The 14,250-nt window shown below is 41.5% G+C and overlaps 1 protein-coding gene across 1 annotated transcript in view; it reads left to right on the plus strand.

The window, feature by feature from the left end:
• adamts6 (ADAM metallopeptidase with thrombospondin type 1 motif, 6) overlaps positions 1 to 14,250 on the plus strand; it is a 57,582-nt gene that overhangs the window by 21,308 nt on the left and 22,024 nt on the right. The window contains exons 10-13 of the mRNA XM_061077228.1: positions 412 to 553; positions 5,252 to 5,359; positions 8,612 to 8,757; positions 10,585 to 10,648. Of these exons, the coding sequence (XP_060933211.1) occupies positions 412 to 553; positions 5,252 to 5,359; positions 8,612 to 8,757; positions 10,585 to 10,648 (460 nt within the window). The remainder of the gene's footprint in view (positions 1 to 411; positions 554 to 5,251; positions 5,360 to 8,611; positions 8,758 to 10,584; positions 10,649 to 14,250) is intronic.

Consider the following 14,250-nt stretch of genomic DNA (forward strand, 5'->3'; position numbering starts at 1 on the left):
TCCAGACTCTTCTCCTTCTTTCCCTGCTCTGTCATTTTATTGGCTCCTCCGTGGATCCAGCACAACCAGTGACACACGCGCGCAGAGCCATATAATCAGAGAGAGTTTGTGCTTTGAGACAGGCAGATCAGCCGACAGCCTTCCCCCTTCGCCTCCGGTAAAATGTCTCGGCTTGTGCTTCAACATTCCCTTTGATTAGCAGGTGTTGATGTGTAATATCAACATGAATTACATGTCATTTTCAATCTTTGACAAGCTTCCTACAGTGGTAGTTTGGTGGTCAAATTAAATGAGTCAAACAGCACCTGCCAAGGTCTAATAGAGAAGAGGCGGGGGGCGGGGGACTTTATTGGTATAGAAAGGTTCCTTTGTGTAAGAAACAATCCTATTATAGGTTTGTTTTTTTGACAGCTCAGGTCGGGGGACGTGTCTGGACAATGAACCTCTGAAACGAGACTTCCTGTACCCAACAGTGGCCCCGGGGCAGGTGTACGACGCAGACGAGCAGTGTCGCTTCCAGTACGGGACTTCCTCCCGCCAGTGCAAGTATGGGGTAAGAAACCAGCATCTTTCACGCCACTCTACTGGTCACATGTTCTCTTCTCACTGAGCCAAAGCGACTCTTCTTACATGTTCAACAAGTTCACATAGGACGATGTAGACAAAGAAATCTCAAGGTTGATTTGCTGAAACACACACACTGGACTGGTGTTCCCTTTAAAACCAGTGGAGGGTCATGCACAAATATGAATAAATAATGCTCATAGGGTCCAATCTAATATCAGCTAATTATCAGATCATAATAATCCGAGGTAGCCAACAGTACATATAGTCTATAAAATTCATCATGCTTCCTCATCAAATTCTTGTCATCATATTCACTTTATTTGTTTGGCTGTGCAGGATGAAGCACCTCACAGTGAATGGGAAACCGAGCAGTTGAAGTGCGGGACCATCTTGTTAATAGCTTCCTTTTTCATCTTACCTCAGAGGTTATTATTAATTATTGATCAATGACACTGCAGAATAATTTGACATTCACCTGGAACTTTACCTTCTGCATTACTCTGATTATATTTCTGACAAAAGCAAATCCAGATACAGAGAGCAGATTGTGATATGCCCTTTGTGGATATTATACAATTGATTGGAACAAAAGGAAATGGGGAAGAAAGAAGTTTGATTGGCTGCAGGACATGTTTTGACACTTTTGCTTGAAAATCACATATATAATTAATCAATTATAAAACCGTTCCTGATTAACGTATGACACTAAACTACTTTTAGTTTAGTACAGAGATTTTAAATTTGGGACAAAGAGAGCACAGGTATCAAAGGAATGTGATTGTCTTGTCTCTTATTTGAAGATGTGAGTGATGTGTAGCTGATATTAACAGTTTTTCTTCAAGTTTATGTCTCCCTAAACTTCCTGTAGAGAGAGAGAGAGATGATGGATAAAAGTCAACATGACCCTTGTCTGAGTTTTTCAATTTTTTTGTCCTGTGATGATAATGATTCACCCTCTTGCCTGGATAATGAGGAAACCCTGATACATACAAGTTAAACAGGCAGTGAAAGACAAGCAGCAACCACATGGTAAAATGAACGGTTGCAGAAATCCACATCCAATATAATGAACAATAATGCGACATTGTTTTGCTCAACATAAATATTTGCACACATGATGGAAAAAGAAAAAAAAGGGGGGGGGGGCAGTGATTAGCTGAGATCATGTAGTTATTTCATTTCATTGAAAAAAGTATCTGACAGCAGATTATAACAGGCCCCAAATCAAGCCCTGTCATTTTGGCACATAAGCTCATAATTGTGGTTTTAGATCAGCATGAAAGACACACATTTATGAGATTTATGAGCGGATTGGATTCCAGCAATGATTCAATGGGGCTAGATTGGAGGTTTTCATCTGACAATCAGATCTGTTTCATAGAGCCATCTGTGAAAGAGATGCCCTCTGTGACTGCTTACGGGAATGAATGGAATAGTCTGGTTTCTGTATCTAACACTCAGGCATAACCTGTTGAACTTTTCCACATTGAGTATTGATGAGTTGAGTATTTTGTTTGTTTTCCAACTGTTGTGGACTCCAGAGGATACAGAGGAACAGTGATGGGAAAGGCAGAGAAGTTTAGCCTGAACAAATCAAAGTTTATCTCTAATATATCTATAAATAATGTCAAACAGTCATAATGTCCTTTTAATATTTTCTCTTAAAAAACATGTTGCGCAACCTGCAATTCCTATGGCTTCATGCAGAAAGATAAGAAAATGATTTGTAAGGTTTTTAACCAGAACAAACTGATATTCTGGTCTTTAATCTACATCATATTTATTTATCCTCAGGACAGGGTGGACAATTTACCACCGCACATGACCTGGTGTGTCCTGTACAACTGGTGTGTGAGCAGCGATGTGCAGCAGTGGTTCCCAACCCAAACAGTTGTTAGACATCTTTTATAAAGGCACATAAATACAAGTAATAGCAGCTGAGTAACAAAACCAGTGAATCTGAGTGGTTATGTTTTTGGGAGTTGGTGTTTTTTCCATAATTTAGGATGGGATTACACCATTTGTGATCATACATGTGTCATTGTGTGTGTTTGTGCAGGCTGCATGATTGTAGGGAAGATAATGTCTACATGTTGACTGGTCCCCTACTGTGTTCCAGATTGAAATATCTATTACTATTGGATGTATTGAGTTGATGGATGGATGGTTCTATCTATTTGGTACAAACACTCATGTTCTCTGAGGATACGTGCCTAATAATTTAGGTCCTCTGCCGACTTTTCTTTTGGCTACAATTTCACTTTGTCTAGCACTTACGTCTGTGAACAGATACCTGCAAAACTAATGCCACTCCCATCCACCTCAGCTGTACTTTGTGTTAGATGCTTATTAGCGAATGTTAGCATGCTTGCTAATATACTAAGCTAATATGGCGAACATGACAAACATTAAACTAATAAATTCTTGTTCATATCATTGTGGTGAGCATGTTAGTTGGCTGCTAATTCAGTTCATACTCCAAGCCGTTTTCAGACATAAAGTACAGAGGATGGTCGCAGAATTGGGTCTGGACTTTCTCCAGAGTTTACCTTTCACACATTAAAGGGATAGTTCACCCAGAAATGAAAGTCCACCCATTATCTACTTACCACTATACCAATGGAGGGGTGGGTGAAGAGTTTGAGTCCACAAAACACGTTTGGTGTTTCAGGGATAAACAGTGTTGCAGCCAAATCCAAAACAATTGAAGAAATTTGTGAACTATCTTCAGATGTAAAAAACAGCAGAAAAAAATCATTAAATGCCTCCATACTGCTCCTGTGGGGTCATACGAGTGTCCGTAAGTCCTGACTTTCATATTCAACTCGAAACGGCGTCATTTGTTTTTAGCCTTAATGTCCACTGATGTCTTCCAATGTCCGAAATGCTAACGTCAGCTAGCTTAGCCACTTCTGGGAGACTTTTAGGCTTTAAACATGGTGAAAATGACATAGTTTCCAGTCAAATATGAATGTCGTGGCTTACGGACACTTGGACGACACCAGACGAGCAGTTTCGGACGCTACAATGTTCAGAGCTGTGGCAAAATTTGGGACTGACTCAAATCAGTATCAAATCAAACCGAACATTTAAGAGTGAAAATAAACCACTCCATTCAAAAATCAAACCTCAATATAAACTGTTTTATATTTAGGGAACATTAGTATAAGATGTTGGGAACCACTCATGCAGAACACTATAACAAGCCATATTTCACTGAATATGGCCCCTGAAGCCGTCAAAGATTGCTATAAATTCTGAGACTTTAAAGATCCTTAAACCCCAGGGGTATTTCAGACTTTGAATCACAGCACGAGACTGAGTCAGAGGTGAAAAGAGTAACACAGACATCAACAGAAGAAATTTGTGTAATTTATAGCGACAATTAGTTTTTTAGTGACTTCTTCCCACTTTTCAGTTTGACTATAAGCCTGCATGTGCTCAAAGCTTCCAGACAAAGCTGTGTGTGTGCTTTCAAACCTGATCAAGCTGAACGTATGAAAAATAAAAAACCTTTGTTGGCCTTTATTAGCAAAAATCCTTACTGACTGCCTCTGCCTGTTTTTTTCAGCTCCAGCTTGTTCTCTCTTTGCGTAAATCAATCAGGCACGTATCCATGTTCGTTAAGGCCCTGGCTGCTGACCTTTCAGCTGGGCCCAGATAGTGAATGGAGCAGTGGGTCAGGTTATTGAAACCAGCTGGCAGAGTGGAGTCACTGCAACCAGAGAGTGGCAGTTTGCTGCTTTATTTAATCTGGATAGGCTCAGGGAGCTGCAGGGCCGTGGCATATTTACTGACCCTGGGGGTCAGAATCTATGCGTGGGATCATAACTCTTTTTCATGGGCCTGCTCTTCTGCCGCACACAATTGTCCTGTAAAAGCCTTTGAAGTGGAGATGCGAGGGAACCCAGTTCAGTTTAATGGGAAATCTAATGCAAGGTTGTGCAGAGCTGTCCTTGTAACATGTGTTCACTTTATGGTTTTATTTATTTGGGGGCAACTTAGTGCTATCTTCCCACACATACACGCACACACGAACACACACACACACACCATTCCTTCAGTAATCTAAATGGATTCTCCTTACGTCCTAAACGGAGGGGTGAGCAGGAGAAGACAGAGATATGATGTTTTTTCAGACCACTCAGTAATACTAAAGATATTTGTTCGGCCTACAACTCGTCTTTATCTAAGACTTGGGAGGCCTATTGCTCACTCTTGATTTCCCGTAAGCAGGAGAGATGGGATTTCTTGAACTGATGTCACGGTCTCATGTGGTCCTGAGCTGAACGTGAGCAAATGTTAGTCATGGTGTTGATCCAGCTGACTCTTCATTTCTCATAAGAGAACATTAAGAGCACCTAGTGACCCCTGGCACTAGGTACTCAAGATGCACATGATCCAAAGCATATGGGCTCTTGCAGTTAGTTGCCTCTCAGCAGTGTTGATGTGGTCTCATCGACTCCTCTCGTCCTCTGATTTGATCTGGAGTTGGGTAGATCAATTTCCATGCTGTTTGTGGTGTTTTTTTGTTTATCTCTTAGCTGTTGGATCAGAGAAAAAATTCTAAGAGGAAAATCACCTAAGGCTACTGATAAATCTGTCTCACCCCGATTCAACAATCTACCCTCCAGTCTGCTGAATTGATTTATTCTGATCAACTTGCTTTTGCCTTCTTTCCTAGGAAGTGTGTAGAGAGCTCTGGTGCCTTAGCAAAAGCAACCGCTGTGTAACAAACAGTATCCCGGCTGCAGAGGGGACTCTGTGCCAAACTGGCAGCATCGAGAAAGGGGTAAGTCATCAAATCCTTGTCAGATGTTTTAAGGTTTACCAGAAAAACTCGTGGGGTGGGGTTCTGATATATCCTTCACTTGTTCTTCCTTCACCCAAACACAATGGAGAACTTTTTCCTGTCAATAGAATTTCAAGAGGATCCACAGAGTATTGATCCCCAACAAGTTTGATCATCAATTGTCAAAGTTATTTAATGAAGAAGAAATGTGGGATGCTCAAGCTTCTGTTCTGGTTCCAGATGTGAATACTTGCTCACTTTCTGAGTCTCTAATGATTTAAAACTGAATATTTTGGTGTTTTGGGGGTTTTGATTGATGGCATTGATGTCACCATGGACTATGTTCACGTGTCTTGGATTAAATGATGAATGAATGAGGAAAAATGTACTGAAAAAAAGGCCTTGTTAGATCAGGAGGAGGAGGGAGAAGTTAATAAGCTAGCTGACATTCAAACACACACCTCTGACCTTGTTTTTATTATGTGAACAGCACACTTGTTCAGTAAGACTCCTGTACTCAAATGCCTTTTCCCAACATTTATGCTGGTGTGATCAGGCCTTTAGTCTAGATAATGCAAACACCGCACTGTGAATATTTTTCAGGGGCAGAACTTTCTACCCAAGAAATTGTTTGGATGAATTTCCCTTGAAAGCTCCGTCTTACTAGCTCCGAGTAACTGGGACTTGATCAGATGGTGTCGACTCATCTTAATGATTTGAGTTGACATTTTTAACAGAGACAGAAATCTTACAGTTTTGAAATAATTAAATAATCTTAACTATCAGCATGACCTAATACCACATGAGGTGTATTTGTCATTTGGATGGAGCGACCCTTTGAGCTTCGGATAGTGCAGTACCTGGTGATGTGAAATGAGCACTGTGTTACTCTGCTCTAAGTGAGGCAATTAGCCTCAGTTAGTGGTACCTCACTGGCTCAGCTTGCATCTGTTCCGCTCTGGGAAGGTTGTACCGCTCCCTGCGTGTGCACTCATGCAGTGGGTGCTACCAAACACACACACACACACACACAAGCAGGCCAAGCTTTAGGTCATCAGCCCGCTGTTGATGCCAGCCAGGTTAGGGAGACAGTTTTAACACGGATTATGGCAGCCATTGTCACTGGATGGTCCGAGGTCTAAAAGGGAAGAATAGCAGAGTGTCACGAGCTGTCACCCGTGATTACCATTAGCTCAGTGGAGCCTTTGAGGGTCGGGGCCCACGGACAGGGTCCTGGACAACACAGGGGGCCCCAGGTTGAGCCTAGGGGGCTTTGGGACAGCTTTTGGAGCAGCTTTAGGAGAGCCGGTGGCATACCCTGTCTGCCCCTGCCGGGGGCAGCTTCAAAGGAATATGAATGTCAGCCATTTCTCACCCAGCGTGTAATGGAGAGAGGCCCTTCCAACAGGAGCAGGGAGAGAGGGGGGCAGAGAATGGGGGAAGGGTAGCAGGAGGTGGGAGAGGGGCAGAAACTGACCAATGGAGAGTTTTTTGGTGTTTCTACTGTGTTCACATAGACTCACACAGATATACTCCAAGGTTGTTTCAGAAAGCAGACCTCATCTCCCTTCCTTCTGTGTCCTGCTGCCTCTGCCCTTCTTCCCATCACTGCGTGTCCTCGCTCCTCTCTCCCACAGCTAATCTTGTTTACATAGGGACTCAGGATGTGAATGAGTAATTGTGAAAGAGGACAGTGGCCCAACGTAGCCCTCACCTTGACTGTCCCCGTCTCTCTGGGTTCTTAACCTACTGACACAGTTGGAGAGACAAAGGGCTGTTTCTGATCCCCTCTTCCCTCTGGATCTCTGGAGAGCTTAGTACGAGGCTTAAAACACGACTGACACGATGGACAGGGCTTTCAATCCCTCAGCTACCTCTGAAACCACGCCACACTACACTGGAAACATTACACAAGAGAACAAGAAAACATGCTTGATCAGTCGGATGAGGTTAATGAAGCTTCGGTATCATAATGGTTAAGGAAGGAACATGTGCAGGTGAATTATAAGAACATTATTAAAAGCTAAGATAATCATACAGGTCACAGAAATATGTCACTGTGTCCAGAAATGTCTTCATTTCTTTTCACTGCTCAGACACTTGTGATCTTGTAAAAGTAACAATGTCACAAAATTGTCCATTACAACATACCCTCTATGAATTGCATGTATCGTACATATTAGCATAAAGGCATGATTTTTTTTAATTATCAATTAATCTGATTATTTTCTCAATTAATAGTTTAGTTGAAAAAATTTCAGAAAGATAGCAAAACATGTTGCTCACAGAGTAAAACAGTTCAAACCCATAATTCTGTCTTAAAACGTTCTTTTGTTTTTACATTAAAACAAATAAAAATTAAAGATTAAACATTTTCATTTAAATAAGTCAGTCTTAGAGATGTTTGTGTTTATGAACTTCGGATAGAAGCAGGTCGTTGTTTACGTCCTGCTTACAGGTTTTAAGCTAAGCCATTAGCTATGACCCGGCTCACCTAGGCCTAAAAACATTCAATTATTGAATGACACCTTGTAACACCAGCACAACTGGAGCAGAATCATTAAATCAATATTTACCTGGAGTTTTGTAGCATTGACTAACATTAGGGTCAAATTACTGCTCATATTTGTCAAAGTAAAATAAAGCTATTTGTCATGAATTTAAGTTTTAAACAGACAATTAGGATCCTGCATTAATATAACCTTTATAATAACATTGATATCACTATCCATATTTAACCCTTGGAAAGAAAGGCAATGAAAAACAACTAATCCTTTATCAATACGCAGGATGCAACCTAATTGAGTCAGATAAACTGTACAACAATGATGCTCAAAAGGAGGAAACCAAGAAGGCAAAAACAAAATGGAAAATGATAGGTAGGAAATAACAGGACTAATGCAGAATTGTAATAATAGGGTGGGTAATAGTGTAATCACAAGTTCCTCTTAGAGTGTGTTTTGCAATGGAGGGAGAGAGAAGCTGTTATTGAAGGAAAACAGTCAGTCAGTATGTATATTCTGCATTTCCCTGTAGGCAGTCGCACATACATTTATTGTGAGCTCATGGAAAACAGTAAGACTGACACTTTTCCGTGTGGTGATAAGTTGCATGTTATTGTGAGTCTTAGCTGAAGTCTCTAAAACAGTGTTTAGTGTCTCTGTGTTTTTGTTGTTTAAGATTCAACCCCTCTGCACACTAACCAAACTTTACCCCCTCTCTGTGTGTGTTTCGCTGTTCCCACCCGGCCAGTGGTGCTACCAGGGGGAGTGTGTTGGGTTCGGTACCTGGCCTCAGAGTGTGGACGGAGGCTGGGGCCCCTGGTCCATGTGGGGGGAGTGCAGCAGGACCTGTGGGGGCGGTGTATCCTCCTCCATGAGGCACTGTGACAGCCCAGCGTAAGTAGGCAAAGTAAGCCACAGCAAGCTGAACACACACATCCAGGTCCTGCCTACAGGTGTGTGTTTGTGTGTATGTGCACATGTGCATGCTGTGTGGTTTTGTGTGCGTCTGAGTGGTAGTAAAGATACTAGAACAGATAATTAGAAGCAAATTGGTAATGAAACATTTACAAGGGTATATGTGTACTTCCTTGCCTTGATAGCTTTTCATTTAAAGCTCAAAGGGAAGAGTTGTTCTTAAACATTAACCTTTTATTGTCTCACAGTTTTTTATATTGACAAACATACGACCCATCAAAATAGCCTGTTTCAAGCTGTGGTACAACAGACCGTACACTGGTTCCAAAATTGTAACTTCACACAATTTCATATATGTTTTTCTTGATGCTCTCTGATCCACAAGCACCAGGCAAGACACAGTCTTTCAAATAAGGCTTCAGAGATCCCACCATGTATGCGATTGTTCTGTACTTGAAAGCGGATTTAAAGTTAGTCTCTCAAGAGATTCTTGGGAAATGAGGGGGAGATTTAACGTGCTATTAGCATTCAAATGCTGAGTCAAGCCAAAGTTACGAGGTACATATGTGTTTGCTTTGAGTAGAAGGAGGTGGAGCTGTCAAATCCAAGAAAGACATAATAGCTGTGATTAAAAGTCTGAATTTGCTTCTTCATTTACCAAAGATATGAAACCCACTCTTGAGAGAAGGGGAGAAAGCCTCTGTGGATTTAAAATGTAGAAAGTAAGGGGGGGACCAGTGTGGCAGAATGTCTTACACTTTCAATCAAGGCAAGCACATCCCCAAACATAATTCTACATCAGTCTTATTAACCTGATATCACTTCAAAGACAAATGTTATGCCATATTAGTGTATCAAGACACAAGTGCACTGGCTTTAGTTTTCATCCGCGATTTGGTGATTTTATGGAGAGGACGGTCTGATGGCTTAAGATGGACTTAAGGACACTACTCTCTGGTTGTGTTTAAAGGCCTCCTGTGTGTCCTCACCAGACAAGGCATTGTCCAATGCATCTCCGTCTGGCAGCTAGACGTCTGGGATCTTTATCCGTCTTCAGTGTTTGCATTCCACTGTTTTGGAAGCTAGATATTACGTCAAACACGTCATGGGAAGACACAAGAAAGAGCCAGGGCGAACCAGACGGATGGGGAAAAGGGGGGGGGGGGGGGGGGGTGCAGGGGAGACAGGAAAGAGGAGAAGGCACCGGCATAATGTGGAACACCTGTGTAAGGTGATCGCCCCGGCTCAGGCATCAGTGCAAAGAGGAGGGTGAGAGAGAAAACACAGTCATACCAGCCATTAACTCATTCATTACAGAGCCGGTCTCAGGGTTGTTTTGCAGTGAAGTGGAGGAAAGGGAGGCTAATGAAGATGAGAAGAAGGCAAGAGACGATAAGAGCAAAACAACTCGTAAACGCAGTAGATGGGAACTGAAGAGTGGACGAGGGAAAAGGACTGAGTCGGGAATCGTTCTGAGGTTACACACTTGAGTCTCCCTCCCAAATCTAAATGTCATGTCACACTTAAAAGCTCTTAGGACAGCTTGGATTTCATGAATGAATCATTGGCGCAGATGCTCAGCAAAGCAGCAAATGCAGACAGACTTCTGGCAGGTTTTTTTTTTTTTAGGCCTGTTTCATGACCTGCCGTCACTAAACCTTTCCTGACACACTCACAGCATCCCGCAGACTGTTTCTGTGGAGAATTCATTTGTGATTTGAGCATTTATGGTGCTCGATGTGATGTGTTGAAAATGTCCTCTCACTTTTCAATCCCCTGCTCATTCAATTCTCCTGTGTCTCTCAGTCCGTCTGGGGGAGGCAAGTACTGCCTTGGAGAGAGGAAACGCTACAGATCCTGTAACACTGACGTGAGTTTCTTAATTTCTTTGTTCTAAGCTGTCTGCTTGGTTTTTAGAGGAAAGTGTACAACTCAAAGGGCTTCATATCACTTACAGTTTCAGAATGCTATTCTTACCAAACCCTCTCTAAACTGCCATATTCCAAATAAGAGAAGATCTTAGTTGTGTTCAGTTATTACTGTGCACTCACAACAATGAGCGTAATGAGCAGCAGTGAGTGGCAAGACAAGCAGTCACCGTACCACACACAGACTTCTTTTGCCCTGGGTTTTGCCACTCAGACTACTTATGGGCTACCCTACCTTATTGACCTTGTGAGTATTTGTCACATTAGCTGTGTCTCAATACAGGGGTTGCATCATTCAAGAGACCCGGTCCTCACAGCCAGTGAGCCTTCGTTCTCCTAAAAAGATTTCACTACAGAAAAAATCAAGCCAATACACTGCGAAAGCATGCAGTAAGGCAGTAAACCAGTTAATGCTGAATGCATCTTTGTGCCTAAGATCTACTTTTTAATTGATTTAGAGTCAGTGGCCTTATGACCTGGTCAAAAATAGGAAGTTGTGTCCTCTTCCTTGTTTTTATAATAGTCATTAACATCCACCAGAAGTTAAAGATATGGATATGGAAAGAACAGAAAAGTGGATTGGCTCTGGTTTGTAAAGGGACTGAGGTAGTCGGTCTGTTGAGGCATTCTGTGTCGGGATGGATTTGGCCTGTCACAGCATGACTGCTGCACCACCTCTCTGCTGCTCTGTGTTCCTCCTGCAGAACATGTTATCCCAGGAATGGCTCTACAAGGAGCGCAGAGATCAGCTAGCAGCATCCAGTCACCTTTGAGCTGTCTGACACGCTTTCTTCCTGGAACGCAGGATAGATGATGATACAAATGTACAAGGCTGTGATTCTATATTCCCCTTGTGACTCTTGGCTTATTCCTCTCTTTGTCACTTAATAATTCATATATTATTTGTGACATTTCACTTGAGTCAACGATGATGGCCGTTTCAGAGTGCATTTCATGAAAAGCAATTCACAGACCTTTTTTGAGGTCTGGAGCAATGCTTTAAATAAATATTTCACATGGCTGCAAGTTGAGATCTCAGTTCAACTATTTCTAGGTGGCCTTTTTTTTTAAATAGTTAGGGTCCTGGTGGACATTCAACCTAAAGCCTAACAGCAGAGACCAAGCACTGAGTGTTTTCTTTGGAAAATAAACAACAACCCAAACGTCTATTTCATCACACTGACAACCCCTTGTCCAGGGAAGTGTGTGTGTGTGTGTTCGTGTGTGTGTGTTTGTGTGTGTGTGTGTGTGTGTGTGTGTGTGTGTGTGTGTGTGTGTGTGTGTGTGTGTGTGTGTGTGAGCACCAGCTATAGATCCAATGACACATACTATCTCTTACACACAATACATTTTGATGTTTATATGCCAGCTATTTTCCCTCTCATCACTATTACCATCAGATATTATTTGTTGATGGTGCCTCCCTTCCTTCCTGTCAGTACTGTGTTTGCTCTGACATCAAAAGGCTTCCCCATTAACATAATACTCCACATCAGAGTTGAGGAAGGATCATTTTCTAATCGGCTATCCATAAGGTTAGTGTCGTACTGCCATGAAGTTGAGGGACTTGAAAGACAATGAATTAAGACTCAGAGTCTACAGCCACACGACAGGCTCTGTGAGGCTGTATTTGTTATTAGTGTTTAGTTTTGCAGACATTTGGTCATTGACAAATTTAAATTTGACCTGATAATGATGCAAGTTAATGTATTACCATAATCATCACAATAAATACTGTGATGGATGTGAATGCCTGTGCCAAATTACATTTATCAAGACATTTCAATGAAAATAGCAAAAGAAAGCCCCAAGATGACCTGTATTATTATTATTAATCATTAATATTTCCTCAAAATGTTGTTTTTGTCCATCAGGGGATAATTACAGGATAAGTTAAAGGGCCGATCTGCTGGTGGCGCTAGGGGAAAAATATCAGAGGCTTACCAAAGATATCAAGATTCTTCCTCTGGGCACCATGAACTGCTTCCAATAGTTTTTCAGTTTGTAACAAAAGCTCCTCATTGAGTCTGAGGATGAGCTATCGCAGGCTGGTGTTGTCGCATATAATATGTAATCAATCAACGGCAATGAACATTTTGACCACCTATGAATCATTTTAATCATTTATGAAGAAGAAACACCAAACATGCTCTGGTTCTGGATGTTTAAATGTGCAGACCTCTTTGGGTGGAATCAATGTTACAATAGCAGGTTAATTGAAAAAGAAAACTATTCTTACTTGCGGCCCCGATTATGTGATTTTAAATGGTTCCTTCCCTTAGGCACTTGTTAGCACATGCAAATATCATTTGGCTGTACATTGTCATTTCAACACACACTTGTAATAATATTATTTTGTCTCTTCTGACTCATTCTGCATGTTTGATGTGCAAGTTTAAAGCTGCCATATTGGCAAAACACTTGAGTGGTAATGAAAGTGGCCCAGCCTCCCTGTGGCCCGCTCCAGCGTGGAACACTTTCAGCATGTGAAATACAGCTTTGACCTGAGAGCTTTTATTTGTCCTGGGGGAGAGTGTTTGGGGGTTTCTAAGGACCTTTTCACACCAATAAAATGCTTCTTTCCACTTTTTTTTACCCCCTCTTACTGGAGAAACATCCACATAGTGAAGTCCCATCCCAGATAAATCAGTCCGCAATCCGAGCCAGAACCAGGTCTGCACCAGCCTGCCCTGTGCTGGGCTCTTCCCTCCTCTGGCTGGGTTTATGTTTCTAATTACCCAGCCAAAGAAGTGCTTCATTATCCATCATAAATCCACACATGAAAACAAAGCAATCTCTCCGAATACAATACACACTGCTCTCAATTAGGGATTCCAAGGAACGAGTCTGTTTTAGTGTCCGACAATAAAATGTGACATCTTGTGACATCTTTTGTGCATTGGTTAGTAACAGTCTTGTCTATACAAATGATGTCTAACCCTAACCCTAACCCTAATTCACTTACTCAAATGGTAACAGCATGCTCGCCTGCATGTAAAGATTTTAAAGGGCCTTTCCAGTGTGATTGCAGGTTTAACACAAATAGCATACATTTCCCCCATTCTTTAACACATACTCCACATATTTACATGTTTTTCATTTAGTTTGAGGCATTTATGGGGTTTTGGTAATTGGTGTATGATAATAAAATGAATTGGCAGAGTCTCTAAACCATTTTGAGCTGTGTAATCCACCAGAACAACCTTCCTCATTTGTTAACTCTACAACAATAATGCTCACTCACAACTTTGGCTCACTGTGATGCATGATTGATGTTCAATGTGATGGATCAACTTAGGCAAGTTTATTTTCCCTTTTGTTACTTAGTTTGTTTTTTATGAAAATGTTTATGGCCATAACAGCAGAATAAAACAACAACACTGTTTCCAGGCAACTTCCAGGAGGAAAAGATATTACAAATAATGAACTCTTCATAATGTGTGTATGATGATCCAAGATTGGTAAAAAAGATAGTTGGTGAATAACATGTAAAGAGGCCACTCTGACAGTCTTAGTCTGTCTTTAAATGTAAAAAATATATTCT

The sequence above is a fragment of the Limanda limanda genome, chromosome 1 (assembly GCF_963576545.1).
Source record: "Limanda limanda chromosome 1, fLimLim1.1, whole genome shotgun sequence".
Classification (NCBI taxonomy): domain Eukaryota; kingdom Metazoa; phylum Chordata; class Actinopteri; order Pleuronectiformes; family Pleuronectidae; genus Limanda; species Limanda limanda.